At 34.3% G+C, this 17,408-nt stretch overlaps 1 protein-coding gene across 4 annotated transcripts in view; it reads right to left on the bottom strand.

Moving 5' to 3' along the window:
• The window catches only part of PKN2 (protein kinase N2), a 148,168-nt gene that overhangs the window by 9,306 nt on the left and 121,454 nt on the right, over positions 1 to 17,408 (bottom strand). For 2 of the 4 annotated variants that reach the window (XM_027114253.1, XM_027114256.1), the window contains 4 exons: positions 15,548 to 15,690; positions 13,311 to 13,418; positions 13,025 to 13,105; positions 10,245 to 12,937 (listed from right to left, as the gene is read on the bottom strand). In XM_027114253.1, coding sequence (XP_026970054.1) covers positions 12,734 to 12,937; positions 13,025 to 13,105; positions 13,311 to 13,418; positions 15,548 to 15,690 — 536 coding nt within the window. In that variant the 3' untranslated portion in view covers positions 10,245 to 12,733. Of the gene's footprint in view, positions 1 to 9,514; positions 9,747 to 10,244; positions 12,938 to 13,024; positions 13,106 to 13,310; positions 13,419 to 15,547; positions 15,691 to 17,408 lie in introns of those variants that run through there. The other 2 variants (XM_027114254.1, XM_027114255.1) reach the window with 2 other exon arrangements.

Here is a 17,408-nt window from a genome sequence, read left to right as displayed (position 1 = left end):
ACAAATGCTAAAGGAAATTCCCTAGGCAAGAAACACAAGAGAAGGAAAAGACCTACAATAACGAACCCAAAACAATTTAGAAAATGGGAATAGGAACACACATATCGATAATTACCTTAAATGTAAATGGACTAAATGTTCCCACCAAAAGACACAGATTGGCTGAATGGATACAAAAACAAGATTCATATATATGCTGTCTACAAGGGACCCACTTCAGATCTAGAGACACATACAGCCTGAAAGTAAGGGGAGGGAAAAAGATATTCCATGCAAATGGAAACCAAAAGAAAGCTGGAGTAGCAATTCTCATACCAGACAAAATAGACTTTAAAATAAAGACTATTAGAAGAGACAAAGAAGCACACTACAGAATGATCAAGGGATCGATCCAAGAAGAAGATATAACAATTGTAAATATTTATGCACCGAACATAGGAGCACCTCAATATATAAGGCAAATACTAACAGCCATAAAAGGGGAAATCGACAGTAACACATTCATAGTAGGGGACTTTAACACCCCACTTTCACCAATGGACAGATCATACAAAATGAAAATAAATAAGGAAACTCAAGCTTTAAACGATACATTAAACAAGATGGACTTAATTGATATTTATAGGACACTCCATCCAAAAACAACAGAATACACATTTTTCTCAAGCGCTCATGGAACATTCTCCAGGACAGATCATATCTTGGGTCACAAATCAAGCCTTGGTAAATTTAAGAAAATTGAAATTGTATCTAAAGATCAGATCAGAAATAAATGAAAAAGAAATGAAGGAAATGATAGCAAAGATCAATAAAACTAAAAGCTGGTTATTGGACAAGATAAACAAAACTGACAAACCATTAGCCAGACTCATCAAGAAAAAAGGGGAGAAGATTCAAATCAACAGAATTAGAAATGAAAACGGAGAACAACTGACACTGCAGAAATAAAAGAGATCATGAGAGATTACTACAAGCAACTCTATGCCAATAAAATGAACAACCTGGAAGAAATGGACAAATTCTTAGAAAAGCCAACCTGCCAAGACTGAAACAGGAAGAAATAGAAAATATGAACAGACCAATCACAAGCACTGAAATTGAAACTGTGATTAAAAATCTTCCAATAAGCAAAAGCCCAGGACCAGATGGCTTCACAGGCGAATTCTATCAAACATTTAGAGAAGAGCTAAAACCTATCCTTCTCAAACTATTCCAAAATATAGCAGAGGGAGGCACACTCCCAAACTCATTCTATGAGGCCACCATCACCCTGATACCAAAACCAGACAAGGATGTCACAAAGAAAGAAAGCTACAGGCCAATATCACTGATGAACATAGATGCAAAAGTCCTCAACAAACTAAATCCAACAGCACATAAAAAGGATCATACACCATGATCAAGTGGGGTTTATTCCAGGAATGCAAGGATTCTTCAATATACGCAAATCAATCAACATGATACACCATATTAACAAACTGAAGGAGAAAAACCATATGATCATCTCAATAGATGCAGAGAAAACTTTTGACAAAATTCAACACCGATTTATGATAAAAACCCTGTAGAAAGTAGGCATAAAGGGAACTTTCCTCAACATAATAAAGGCCATATATGACAAACCCACAGCCAACATCATCCTCAATGGTGAAAAACTGAAACCATTTCCACTAAGATCAGGAACAAGACAAGGTTGCCCACTCTCATCACTCTTATTCAACATAGTTTTGGAAGTTTTAGCCAAGCAATCAGAGAAGAAAAGGAAATAAAAGGAACCCAAATCGGAAAAGAAGTAAAGCTGTCACTGTTTGCAGATGACATGATACTATACATAGAGAATCCTAAAGACGCTACCAGAAAACTACTAGAGCTAATTAACGAATTTGGTAAAGTGGCAGGATACAAAATTAATGCACAGAAATCTCTGGCATTCCTATACACTAATGATGAAAAATCTGAAAGTGAAATCAAGAAAACACTCCCACTTACCATTGCAACAAAAAGAATAAAATATCTAGGAATAAACCTACCTAAGGAGACAAAGGATCTGTATGCAGAAAATTATAAGACACTGATGAAAGAAATTAAAGATGATACAAAGAGATGGAGAGATATACCATGTTCTTGGATTGGAAGAATCAACATTGTGAAAATGACTCCACTACCCAAAGCAATCTACAGATTCAATGCAATCCCTATCAAACTACCACTGGCATTTTTCACAGAACTAGAACAAAAAATTTCACAGTTTGTATGGAAACACAAAAGACCCCGAATAGCCAAAGCAATCTTGAGAATGAAAAATGGAGCTGGAGGATCAGGCTCCTTAACTTCAGACTATACTACAAAGCTACAGTAATCAAGACAGTATGGTACTGGCACAAAAACAGAAAGATAGATCAATGGAACAGGATAGAAAGCCCAGAGATAAACCCATGCACATATGGACACCTTATCTTTGATAAAGGAGGCAGGAATGTACAGTGGAGAAAGGACAGTCTCTTCAATAAGTGGTGCTGGGAAAACTGGACAGATACATGTAAAAGTATGAGATTATATCACTCCCTAACACCATACACAAAAATAAGCTCAAAATGGATTAAAGACCTAAATGTAAGGCCAGAAACTATCAAACTCTTAGAGGAAAACATAGGCAGAACACTCTATGAGATAAATCACAGCAAGATCCTTTTTGACCCAACTCCTCGAGAAATGGAGATAAAAACAAACAAATGGGACCTAATGAAACTTCAAAGCTTTTGCACAGCAAAGGAAACCATAAACAAGACCAAAAGACAACCCTCAGAATGGGAGCAAATATTTGCAAATGAAGCAACTGAAAAAGGATTAGTCTCCAAAATTTACAAGCAGCTCATGCAGCTCAATAACAAAAAAACAAACAACCCAATCCAAAAATCGGCAGAAGATCTACATAGACATTTCTCCAAAGAAGGTAACAAACACTTGAAAGAACGCTCAACATCATTAATCATTGAGAAATGCAAATCAAAACTACAATGAGATATCGTCTCACACCAGTCAGAATGGCCATCATCAAAAAATCTAGAAAAAATAAAATGCTGGAGAGGGCGTGGAGAAAAGGAAACACTCTTGCACTGCTGGTGGGAGTGTGAATTGGTACAGCCACTATGGAGAACAGTATGGAGGTTCCTTAAAAATCTACAAATAGAACTACCATATGACCCAGCAATCCCACTACTGGGCATATACCCTGAGAAAACCAGAATTCAAAAACAGTCATGTACCAAAATGTTCATTGCAGCTCTATTTACAATAGCCCGGAGATGGAAGCAACCTAAGTGTCCATCATCGGATGAACAGATAAAGAAGATGTGGCACATATATACAATGGAATATTACTCAGCCATAAAAGGAAATGAAATTGAGCTATTTGTAATGAGGTGGATGGACCTAGAGTCTGTCATACAGAGTGAAGTAAGTCAGAAAGAGAAAGATAAATACCATATGCTAACACATATATATGGAATTTAAGAAAAAAACATGTCATGAAAAACCTAGGGGTAAGACAGGAATAAAGACACAGACCTACTAGAGAATGGACTTGAGGATATGGGGAGGGGGAAGGGTAAGCTGTGACAAGGCGAATGAGAGGCATGGACATGTATACAGTACCAAACGTAAGGTAGATAGCTAGTGGGAAGCAGCTGCATAGCACAGGGAGATCAGCTCGGTGCTTTGTGACCACCTAGAGGGGTGGGATAGGGAGGGTGGGAGGGAGGAAGAGATATGGGAACATATGTATAACTGATTCACTTTGTTATAAAGCAGAAACTAACACACCACTGTAAAACAATTATACTCCAATAAAGATGTAAAAAAAAAACAGGCTATATACAGTCTTTAATTAGCTTCTTTCACACATTTTGCTCTTTTGTACTGTTCACTATAAGGGCAGCTGATTTTCATTGCCCTATAATATTTCATGGTGTAATTATACTATATTTTATTAAACTGTTCTCTTCCACTGATGAGCATTTGGGTTGTTTCCAGTTTTTGCTTACAAATAATGCTAGGAAAATTCTTGTTCATGACTCTTGGTGCATATGTAAAAAGTTTCTTCAGGATACAGTACTCAAGTGGAATTGCTGGGTATCATGTTCAGCTTTACAAGACAATACCAAATTGTTTTTCCAGAGTGGGTATTTCTATATACTCCTCACAGCAATTTACATGAGATCTCATTGTTCCACTCCATCTCCATGACTTGATATGGTGTGAATTTAAAATTTTTGCCAATTGAATGTGTGCAATTGTATGTGAGTATGGTCTTGAATTTGTAGTTTCTAACTACAGTTGAGATTGGGCATGTTTACTGTCCCTGTGAAATATCTGTTCATATCTTTTGAAATTTCCCATTGTTTTCCTTATTGAGTTTCAGGAATTTTTAATTTATGTTAGCTATCATTCTTTCTCTGTTACATGTGACGGAAATAAATCTACTTCCAGTTTGTGACTTGCCTTTTTACTTTATGATGTCTTTTGATAAACAGAAATTTTGAATTTTATTAGTTGAATTTATGAATTTTTCTTACATTTTAGTGCTTTCTTCTCCTACATGTATTTCCAAAGTTTTAAGTCTTACTTTTTATTTCATTTGAAATTTTTATAACGGTGTGACACAGAAATTGTTTTTTTCCCTTCCCATATGGATAAACAATTTTCCTAGCTCTACCTATGGAACATTTTCTTTTTTCTCCACTAAATTAACATATTGCTTCTTTTATATATCAGTTTCATATATGTGTAGGTCTATCCCTTGGCTCTCTTTCTCCATTTGTAATATGTACCAATTCTACAATAATTGCTACATTTTCATAATTCTTGATATGTGGTAGGGCAAATTCCCTCTCCTCCTCTTTGTTCTTCTGGAATTTCTTAAACTGTTCTTTACTATTATTGCCCTTTTGCTCTTCTACATAAATCTGAGAATGGGTTTGTAAAGTTCTATAAAAAAATGTTGAGATTCTGACTGGAGTTGCATTAAATCTACAGAGCAACTTGAGGAGCACTTGACATCACACCATAAGATGGGATATTCTACCTTCACTTAGGTCTTTAATGTCTCCCAGTGAAGAATTAGAAGCAAAACAAAACCAGTCTTGCACATCTTTTGTTAAATTTATTTCTAGGTAACTTAGTTTTGTTGCTATGTAAAAGTTGTGTTTTAAAAATATTATGTATTCTAATTATTTCGTGATGGTCCACAGATAAGTCACTGACTTTTTTATCTTCATCTTATAACCAGAATCTTGGATAAACTATGATTGCTAGCAAATTTTAGTCTTTTGAGTTTTGTAGGTTGATAATCATATCATCTGCAAATAATAACCATTTTATATCCTCCTTTTAACCCTTATATTAAAGGAGTTCAATGTTGAAAAGAAGTAGTAATGACAGGCATCCTAGTTCTATTCCCCAATTTTAAAGAGAATGTTTCCTCGTATGGGATGATGCTATTGATTTTAGTTACTTGTGTTTTTTTGTTTTACTATAGATACCACTTATCAGTTTAACCAGCTCTGTCCCACCCCATTAAAGCAAGAATGTGATCAGCTCTTTCTAAATCTATTACTTTTTCTCCTTTAATCCGTTACTATGGTAAATGACAATTATAGATTTTCTAATATTAAGCCATCCTTACATTACCAGGATAAGCCAAATTTGCTAATGGAAAAGTGTCTTTTGCATACATCACTGAATCTGAGTTGGTAATATTTTGTTTAGTATTTTTATATCCATATTCATGAGTGAAATTTGCTAATAACTTACTCTTCTTGTATATTTTGTTATCTAGATTATACTGGCTTCATAGAATGAGCTAGAAAATATAACTTTTCCCCATTATCTCAAAAACTTTCTATGTGGTTAAAATAATTTCTTCCTTGAAATTTGGAAGGATTCACTTGTAAAGCAATCCAGACCCACTGTTTTCTTTGTGGAAAGACTTTTAACTTCTGCTTTTATTTTTTTAATTGTTATGAGATTATTCAGTCTTTTAATTTCTTTCTAGGTTAGTATTCTTATCGTTTTCAAAGATTAACTCCACTATTTTAAGTTCTCAAATTTATTTGTGTTATGCTGAAGTATTTTCTTTCAATTTTAATTAATTAATTTATTTTTGCTGTGTTGGGTCTTCGTTTCTGTGCGAGGGATTGCTCTAGTTGTGGCAAGTGGGGGCCACTCTTCATCGTGGTGCACAGGCCTCTCACTATCGCGCCTCTCTTGCTGTGGAGCACAGGCTCCAGACATGCAGGCTCAGTAGTTGTGGTTCACGGGCCTAGCTGCTCCGCAGCATGTGGGATCCTCCCAGACCAGGGCTCGAACCCGCGTCCCCTGCATTAGCAGGCAGATTCTCAACCACTGCGCCACCAGGGAAGCCCTCGTTTCAATTTTAAAAAATCTTTCTCGCACTTGCATTTTCATTTATAATAGGTAGTATTTTTTATGCCTTCTCTCATTTCATCTTTTCAGAGCTGTGTCTACTTTGTTAGCATTTAAAAGGAACAAGATTTTGGCTTTTGTTTCTATTATATTGACTATTTTTACTATTTACTTTGGTTATTGGTGTTTTTTTTTCCCTATCTTTTTAAACTGAACAATTTGATCCATTTTTAACCTTCCTTTTTCTAATAAGTAGTTAGTTTATAAAGTTCCCTGGAAGAACCACTTTTGCTGCATCTCAAGTTTTGGTATGTAATGCAATGTTTTTACTATTACTCAGTTATAAGTATTTAATGATTACTATTATTTCATTTTCTCCATTATTGAAAGGGTAAATTTTTTTCTCAAATACTTTATATACACACACACATATATATACATATATGTAATTTTTTTGTTCTAAGCAGGTAGGAAATATAATTGGTATAACTATACTCTGTAATTTTCTGCCATTTGTTTTATGGCTCAATTTTTGTAAATGCTCCATATGTACTTGAAAAAAACTGTGGAATCCCTTAATTGTTGGAGGCAGAAATCTATGTACGTCCACTGGACCAAGTTTACTGTTTTCTTCTAACATTTTATATCTTTGTTGATTAGAAAGTCTGTTGTCCAATAATGAGTTGAATTCTTCCACCCTGATGGATATTTGCTAGTTTTTTAAAGTAGCTCTAAGAATTTTTGCTTTATGTATTTAGAGACTATTTTATTAGATACATATATGCTTGGAATTATTATATCTTTTTGGTGAATTGAATCTTTTATCATTGTGTAGAAACACTCTAAGTGACACATTTTTTTCAAGATGGGTCTAAAATCAGTTTTGTTTGATATTAAATAGAGCTACCATAGCTTTAGTTTGATTGGTTTTTGCATTATATGTATTTCCTCCTACTTTTACTTTTAACTTCTCTGCGTACATATGTTTTAGATTTATCTTTTTGTAAACATTATAAAATCAGATTTCCTTTTAAAAATCTATACCTTGGTTTTAACTAGTGAGTCTGCTCCATTTATATTGCTATACATTTAGAGTTCTACCATGTTACCTTTGGTTTGGAATTTATACACACTATATTCTTTCAGTGAATATCCTTGACATTTTATGATTGTACATTTAACTGATCAATACCTTGACACGCAGCTTACCCTTCCCTGACAAAGTGAGAGAGTGGCATGGACATATATACACTACCAAATGTAAACTAGATAGCTAGTGGGAAGCAGTCGCATAGCACAGGAAGATCAGCTCGGTGTTTTGTGACCGAGCTCGTTAAACTGATAAACTGATAGAGGGGTGGGATAGGGAGGGTGGGAGGGAGGGAGACGCAAGAGGGAGGAGATATGGGGATATATGTATATGTATAGCTGATTCACTTTGTTGTACAGCACAAACTAACACACCCTTGTAAAGCAATTATACTCCAATAAAGATGTTAAAACAAAAAAGACCTAGACACCCCAACAACACAATAGAATACTTTAGCTCTGATCTTCTCTATCTCAATTTTCTTACATCTGTTGTCCACAATTTCTGTTGACTTAACATAGAAAAAAAAGGCTTCTATGTATGGATTTGGTTTATTTAGATTTACCTAAGTGTTTACCATTTTATTTGCTCACAAGCCTTTTTTGTATCTTTGATCATCTTGGGGGATCATTTTCTTTGTTCTTGAAGCACTTCCTTTAGAGTAGGACCTTGATCATAAACCCTCCTTTAAAAAATATTTTAACTGATTTCATTCTTAAAAAAAGTTTACGTCCTACACAATTTCAGGTTGACATTTTATTTTCCAGTGCTCTGAAGGCAATATTCCACTGCTTCTATTATTGCTATTGAAAAGTTAGCTGTTAGTCTTTCCTTTCTCCCTGGGTATTTTCAAAATGTTGTCTTTGTGGTCTGCAGTTTCACTACAATGATTCTATGCATAAATTTATATTTATTCTGTATGGAGAATATTGTACTTACTAAACATTTTTCTTCTCTGGGAAATTTGCAGCCATTATGTCTTTACATATTGCCTCTCTTCCATTTATTCCAATTGTGTCTCCCTTCCATCTTCCATATCTCTTAACTTTCCTTTGATATCTTCCATTTCCTTATCTCTTTATTTGATTTACTTGGGATTATTTTTCAGATGTATCTTTCAGTTCTCCAGTTCTTTTTTCACCTGTGTAATCTGCTGTAATGCTTCCACTGAGTTTCAAATTTGGTCATTTATATATTTTTTTTAATTTTTGGATTTAAAAAATGTTTGTTAATTCCTTTCAAATTTCATTTTACATATTTATCCTGGTAAATTTTAGGTATATAAACTTTTTTATATAGTTATTTTAAATTTTGTGTATGAGAATTCTAATATTTGCAATCTTTTGGAGGGGCTGTCTATATTTACTATTTTTATTGGCTTCATTCAAGATAACTTGCTGTCTCTCATGTATTTGGTGATCTGTGATAGTGTATTACTTGATCTTAACCTGTTGAAATCCTATATATTTCCATCCAGGAAAGCTTTCATTGAGAAAGTATTTGATTCTACTGGTAGATGGAGAGTGATCTGCAAAGTAGAACTTGAGCTCCTCTAGAGAATTTTAGCACAGAACATATAAGTTCTACTGCAATTCCAAGGTGTGTTATCCTCATAAAGGTATTGCTATAGAAATCCATCCTTGGCAACTCCACTTCTGGGTGTCTGCATTTCCAAAGTCAGCTCCCTGCCATTTTGGCTCTTATCCTCTCCAACTTCCTACTTCTCTGGCCTAATCTGTGGCCTCAAGCTTCCATCCCAACCTCTGAGTATTCTCACTTTTGTGCTTGGATATTCCCTAACTCTTAGGTGCTGAAGCCCTAGTGTGTGCAGGTTCATGCTCAAGTTTGTTTGCTTACTTTGGGGTGAGGGGTTGCCAGAGACCACTCTTATCTTTAATGAGACCAGCAATGACTCAAATTATGTTTCGTACTGGAGGTCTGAGAGTTTCTACTTAGTCAAGATACTAGAAGAAATTACACAAGATTTTTGACACTTAGAAGTTACTTTACAAACTTACCTCTATTTATATATGTATATATTTACATACATATATTTATAAACACATGTAGTTATATATGTATATACATATAAAGCTTATATCTCAGAGAAACACTAGATCTCAAAAGATAGCTAGAAGGTAAACAAGAATTCTATATTAAAAATATGATCGGGCATTTGTTCTTTTGGGTTTCTCATACTCACCCTCAGTTGCTTTGGGAAGATCAGCAGCACCTGTAAAAATTTTGTTAGATTTGAATCTATAATGCAGCTTTCACCTAGTCAACATACAATGGTGATTACATTATGACCTTAATCTGTGTCACAGAGATAGCAGGGTTCTTTTTACATTTCTGAAATATTCCATTTGTAATTTTTGAATAAGATGACTATAAAATAGCTAGTATTCTGTTTTCATTTACCTATTTTCTGCAAGGTCAGATTCTAAAATTAAATAAGTTATTCTCAAACAAGAGAAAAGTACATATAGTACTAGTGCTTGCATTTTAGCATTAATGTTTACCATTCTTCATTTATGAAGACTTTGGTGCCTTTTTTTATCACCTTTCTATCCTTAGTGTCTAGCACACAGAAGACGTCCCATAAGTAACCACTGAATGAAAGATGCTACTAAACTTACAGGAACAGAATGCAAAATTTCCCCACTGTTACCAGTGAAGTAGACAATTTGGTTTGACTCTTAATGATTTTACCCTTCCCTAGGACAAAAAGTACCTGCAAGAAGGCTAACTAAAGTTAACTAGTCTTTGAGATCTTGAATCTAGGAAAGCTAATACATATTCTGACCAATAGGAAGTTTCCAAAAGGAAATAATACTTAAAAACAAAGTTACAAATTACAATCTAATAAACTTTAATTTGTGCATTTGTGGTAATTTATGACTGCAAAACACTTTTTCTTAAAATGACATAAAGGCACATTTAATTTGAATGCATAGTGTACCATTCTAAAATATCTTAATTTCCTTACAAAGTGCTTGAGCAGTCACTTACACATACAGTAATAACAAAATATATTTACATTCTATAGAGTTTAAAAATTTTTAATCTGACTAAAATATATATATTTTTGAAACTACAGAAAAAAATTAGTGCTTTCTTCAGCTTAATTAGTGAATATACCCTGCCCTCTAATTTTTTTAGTGATTGACTTCAATTAAAAAAAAAATTCTGTACACTGTGTAGTTACAAAATGCTATGTCAGTTTTTAATGCTAAACGCCTATTTTAGACATTGCTTTCTATGCATATTTGAGAACCAGAAAAGGTGAGCAGACTGTACCTCAAAAGTATTTAGTGTTTTTTTTAATGTTGTGTTAACACTGTTTACATTAAAACCAGACAATTAAGCTAAGATCCTCTACTGTCCTTCACCAAGGAAGTTAACTGGCATTTTAAAAGAATTTTAAACAACATATTGCTGCTCCCTCTTCCTGTAAGATTTTCCCCCAAAGGATCATGGGTAATAATCAATTTGTAAGGAAACAGGAATTATCTCTGAACAATTTAACTGTTCTCAGAGTATAGCAAAAACATGCCAACACATCCTGGCAAGGCTGAAATATTCATAAATGTTTTAAGCTTAATTCTCTATAAATCAATGTGCTTTCATTTTTCTCATAGGATTTAAACTTGAACAACTTTTGAGACATGAGATCATAGTGATTAAATGGTTAACTCAGTATGGTTAGTTAACAACTTGCTATTCCTGAGGTATGATGGCCCTAACATGCTAAGCACAGAATCAAAGATGTTATTACTGAACTAGGGAAAAACAATAAAGTCAGACTAGGAGGGAAAACAATTAAAACAAAACAAAAAAACCCAAAACTCCAGGCAAGTAGAAAAGTCATGGCTTGCAGAAAGACTTCCCTATCCTTATAAGAGCATTAAAAAGCCACAAATGGATCCTCTAAAGAGTTGTAAAAAAGTATTTGATCAAATTATTTTTGAGACTTTTGAGGTACAGCTTTAGTGTTATAATAATTTTTATAAAATATAGACTGTTTTATCAAAAATATTTATACATTCTGTTATAAAATATTGCTTTTGCCCTCAGTAACTGCCAATATAAAATCTGGATCCAGTGGCCTAAAATGTACAAATGCACTTAACGTAAATGCTGGAGTCTGAGGTGTCTGCTTGGCCACTGTACAAAAGTGATGAAGTGGTGAAATTAAATAATAAACCTACAACATAGAATACATTACAACTTGCACATATACATGTTCACAGCATGTATACAATGATAATCCCTATGTTTTAACAAAGATATAGTTCCCTTCTACAGTAGACACAAGAACAAGATGAACTAGGTTGATAAATGTACAATATCAAAAAAAGGAGTAATCAGTTCACTGGTTTGGGAAAAAGGTATGACTGAACATACTGAGTATCTAGACTTTGGGAATGCATACAGGTAACAGTATCTTGGTTCAGGCTGATAGTAAGTCCTCATTCTTAAAATTTTAAGTAAATGTAGATGTTTAGTTGTTTCTGTTTGTTTCAGCATAGTTGGTTTAATAAACATAATTGTTTGGCAAGTAGCTCTGTTGGAAAGCTATGAGGCTCTGTTACACGGTTGGTAAAGATAAGGCAATAAAAATTTTCTCCTAATAAATATAGAAAATTTATAATACATCAACTCATTCTGTTAAAGAAAAAAAGCCCCAAAATGTGCACAAACTAATTTTTTTGATATTACAGTAATTTCTTTACAAAAATAAGAGCATTTGCCTTATTCAAACAGAATCATACTATGTGTTAATAGTAATAGCATCCCAAGCCCTTTTTTCCTCTTTTTGTAAAATACAGCTAAGGAAAGTTAACTGATTAATTTTCCTTCCATTTAAGACAGGAGTACAGCAAAGCTAGGGACTGTAGAAGAGTGGTTTTTTTTGTTTCTTCCTTTTTTTAAAAAATAAGACTATTGATCCAAAAGTATTCATTTCTGATAGATTTTCATGGCCGATGTTCATTCAGCTTAAACTCCATGAAACTGTTTCCAGTGTTCAGATTTACGTTGAAAATACACTGAGAAGCCACTTTTCAAGAAGGTATTAGAATAGTATTTTTAAACACATCTTCATATGTTTAAAAAAAACTCAGAAGCTTTTGTTGGCACAGAGAGCAAATGAAGGGTTGCTATTTTTAGGAGGTCTTCTTATGAGTCAGTCTGCTTGGTTTCACATTGTGTAGCAACTTAACACCAATCAGCAATGTAGTCAAAATCTCTGAACATTTCTTGCTCCTCTTCTGAAAGTATCCTTGGTTCTCGAGGTGGAGTCAGAATAGGTGCTTCTGAGGTAAATTCATCATCAAAATTACTAACATCTTCCCGCCCTCTAATTGTAGGTACAAACGGCGGCTTTACTTTTTTGTCCATCAGAGCACTCCAATCAATTAGCTGGATTACAAAATATAAAATGACCAGTTTAGTTTCCTACTCCTAATTGCTACAGTTTCATAAAAAATTTTAAACTTTCATACTTACTCGGAAAAATGGGTGCTTTTTTACATCCTCTGCATCTTTTTCACCAGCTCCAAGGCGCCGCTCAGGATTTCTTCTTAATAACTAACACAATATAAAGGAAGAAAGTTAATATAAGACCAGGGACTCATTGACAAGGATTCTCATAACTTGCAAAGCTTTAGATGTTTCTTTTGGTATGTGTTTGTCTAAACCATGCAACATCTATACCTGAAAAACAACTTCTAAAATTCTACTGGGAAATGTTCTCTAAAAAATTTCAGTAGTTTTATAAATCATTAATTCTTACCCTTCTCATTATTGAAATGGCTTCTGTAGATAAGAACCTTGGATACCTTACTTCATCATTTACAATACTGTCAAAAACCTCCTCTTCATCATCACCAGGAAAGGGAGACTAGAAGAAATATCCTTGAGTCAGTCAAAATGAGTTTCAATACAGTAAAATCATCTATTCAAAGTTCCGAAGTACAATCAAGAACCAGATAGTGAGGAAAATAAGAAAAAGGAAAAACAAAAGAACAGACCCACCAAAACATCAAATAAGGACTACAAGAAATCACAATAGACACACAATAGATAGGTAACTACTAACCAGAGGATACACCATATACTCTTATTGAAATCTTCTTGTGGAAAGACAGAAGGAAATGGGTAAGGCAAATACAGTAATACATGTTACTACAGAGGGAAGCACAGACTTTGTAGAAATACATCAGACATGGATGTGGTTTGAATTTCACAGTCAACAGCAAATTAATGGTGGCAAAACACAATTAGAGACTGCAGGCATAATGCCTGCACTTAGAAGTAACTGCCGGGACTTCCCTGGTGGTACAGTGGTTAAGAATCATCTGCCATTGCAGAGGACACAGGTTTGAGCCCGGGTTCAAGCCCCGGTCTGGGAAGATCCCACATGCCATGGAGCAACTAAGCCCATGTGCCACAACTATTCAGCCTATGCTCTAGAGCCCATGTGTCACAACTACTGAGCCTGCGCCCTAGAGCCCACGCTCCACAGCAAGAGAAGTGACCGCGGTGAGAAGCCCACGTACTGCAACGAAGAACAGCCCCCACTCATCGCAACTAGGGAAAGCCTGCATGCAGCAACGAAGACCCAACGCAGCCAAAAATCAATAAGTAAATAAATAAAATAAACCTATTAAAAAAAAAAGTTCAAGTATGTCAGAGCTTACAGAAACAACTAGTATGAGTACTTCTGGCACTCACAGAAAATAAAGACCACTGTGGATTAGGGATAAAATATATCTTTCCATCTTTATGCTTTTCTAAATAGAGGTGAAAAATTCAGATCTGAACCCATGGTCTTAAGAAAAGAAATAAATTTGGGTATATTAAATACCCTATCCTGCAGGCAGCAAACCACAATGGTTTACAGACAGGTTAAAAATCCCAGCTCTACCATATGAGAGCTGTGTGACTTTAAGCAAGCTATTAACTTCTTTGTGTCTCTATTTATGCATCTGGAGATAAACATAAGACTCCTATTGAGCTCATTAAAGTTTGCTGAAAAATGAAATGAGCTAATACTTATAAAGCACACAGAATAGTGCCTAGCACACAGTAAACGTTTTAATTTGCTATTTCTTTTCCTCCTTTTCCAAGTTTCCACTCCAATTTGACATATCAAAAGGTACTGTCATTGGATGAACTAAATTCATTTATTTACTTGTTTGGTATAAGTGCCACTAAATGACAATCACAGGGCAAAACTTCAGAAATGTCTGACATTCAATAATTTAGTCATTCATCATTCAGCTACTAGTTTTTTCATGCCTAGAATGTTCAAGGTTGGTCATTGGCATCAGGGAAATGGCAGAACAATGAACCAATGCAAGGTAATTTTTCTTGCATCTCAAGATCATCAAACCCATCTAAGTAATTTTCAATTACTTGTCTAAATATTTACTCTTTTTTAATTCCACCCTAATTTATCATTTCCAAAAATTTATAACAAAATAGATTAGTCTCTTCTTACTGCTTTATTAATTAGATATAATTCACTGTTTTCTAAGTGTAACAATTTCTGTATACAACTAAGTTACCCCCAGAAATTTATTTTAAGTTAATCTAAAGAAAATAGTAGGAAAAAAAATGTTAATCTTTTCAATTCTACTGTATCGCTTTTGAAGGTAACATTTATTTTTGACTAATATATAGCTGACCTTTCTTTACAGGTACAGAGTACATTCCTTTTATCAGTCTTCTTGCTTTCTATTTCTTATGAAACAATCAGTTATGTGTGATTGTGTTTAAAAATATAACCAGAGCAACACTGAAATATAAGAAACTATTTCTGAAGCATTGGTAAACATTCCACAGATAATATAAAAATCTAAAAAAGATGGTGAAGGTAATATAGGATCATAGGCAATTACTAATATATATATAAATATTTATTAAGCTTAAGTTCTACTTACGCAGGAAACATATTAAGTGGTTTTATAAGTGACATACTTTGTTCTTTCAATCACGTTTCCCTTTTACCTATTTTATACTGCTTACCTCACCAACGAGCATTTCATATATAAGTACGCCAAGGCCCCACCAATCTACAGCCCTTGTATAGGATGTTTCTGTTAATACTTCTGGGGCAAGAAATTCAGGAGTGCCACAAAATGTGCTTGTCCTATCTCCAAACCCCATTCCTGAAAAAGGTAAAATTCAAATATTTGTTAGCAAAGAAAAAAATCTGGCAAAAAAATTAGAAGATATCCTTAGGAAGCAAAATTAAAGGTGTACATTTGTGCATGGTAATCAAACTCAAAATACATTAAAGACTTTAGCTAACTCGTTTTCTAAATATGTTTCTCAAAATTTAGTAATAAATTAGTCAAATATACATTCTACATATTGAAGAAAATGTCTCATTGTATTCTAAACTGCTAAAAGCACATTATACACATCATCTTATGAAAGCTGACTTGTTAGTTGGGATAGGAGGAGAGGAGCCTCAGGTAACTTATCTGCAGAGGTGACACCTGAGTTGAGTGAAGGATGAGCAGACATTAGTCAGCAAATAGAGCTGAGATGAGTGATAGTGGTGGAGAGACAAAGACTGTAAGCAGTTTATTGTTGTTGCAACAGAAAGTACTAGGCAGACAGCTACAAGAGATCTGGCTGGAGAAGGAGGCAGGCAGATCAGGAAGGGCAACGTATATCACATCTTTGCCACTGAAGGTTTTCAGTAGCGGCGTACCATGGTCAGATTTGTATTTATATGTGCCCCTTTTGCATTTTAGCAATTACATGGCAGACTGATTTGAGGGAGAAAAAGAACAGAGACAGAAAAGTTAAAAGGCTATTAAAGTAGTCTTTTCAAAACAAGATGATGGTTGGCAGAGGTAGAGGGAAGATGAAAAACTTAAGAAATATTAAGGCGGTAGATGTCAGCACAATTTGGTGATTAACAGGATGTAGAAAGTAGTGAAGAGGAGAGAGTCCAGGATAATTCCACATTTTCAAATTGGGAGATTGAGAGGATTGTGGCACCATCAACTTCAAACGAGACTGAGGAAAAGAAACTTGCTTGTGCAGCGTTTGAGGTACCTGCTGACCAAGTAAAACTGTCTAGTAGATAGTTGACTATATATGTCAGGAAAGGAAATAATAGATTTGGAAATCATTAGAATATAGTTGCTAGTTAAAAACTACCTGAGAAAAGCAATGGGCTAAGGCCAGACTCTAGAGGAACAAAAGCATTTAAGTCAATAGTGTCCAAAAAAGGAAAAAAAACTTTCATTAGATTCAATAATTAGGAGGTCAGTTGGTAACTGATGGACACAGATTTATAAAGTTCATTCATTAATTCATCCAATTACTTATTAATTAAGCATTCACTGAATACTTAAGCTGTGCCAAGCACTATACTATATACTATGGAAAGAAAGCTGAATAAGAAACAGGAAGCTATCAGAGTAGAGGGGGAGACAGACAATGTTTGCTACAATACAGTGTATTAAGTGTACCTATTTACATACTTATCTCTAATTCTCATAATACTCCTAAACAAGAAGGATTATATTTATTTTATAGCTAAGGAAACAGACTCAATGAGGTTAAAAGTAACTTGTCCAAAGACACAGGGCAAATAAGTGGCAGCGCCAGGATTCAAACTTAGGACTGTGTGGTGCCTAAGCCCATGCTCTTTATATTTTCTTATGCTACCTCTTGATTCAAATTTCCCCAGTTTACATATTTATTTACATATGTTTGTGTGTGGACTCACACACGTATAGGTACATAAAAGATTCTTGAGGCATATGCATATATTTTTCCTATTTTAAATGTTAAAAGTTTTAAGAAGCAGGAGAGAAGTTTTTAGGCACGCATAATTTACTCTGCACAATCTCAGCAAAGCAAAAAA

Source organism: Aethalodelphis obliquidens, unplaced genomic scaffold, assembly GCF_003676395.1.
Source record: "Aethalodelphis obliquidens isolate GAN/ISIS:26980383/991018 unplaced genomic scaffold, ASM367639v1 scaffold13, whole genome shotgun sequence".
Taxonomy (NCBI): domain Eukaryota; kingdom Metazoa; phylum Chordata; class Mammalia; order Artiodactyla; family Delphinidae; genus Aethalodelphis; species Aethalodelphis obliquidens.
This window is presented reverse-complemented; position numbering and strand designations above follow the sequence as displayed.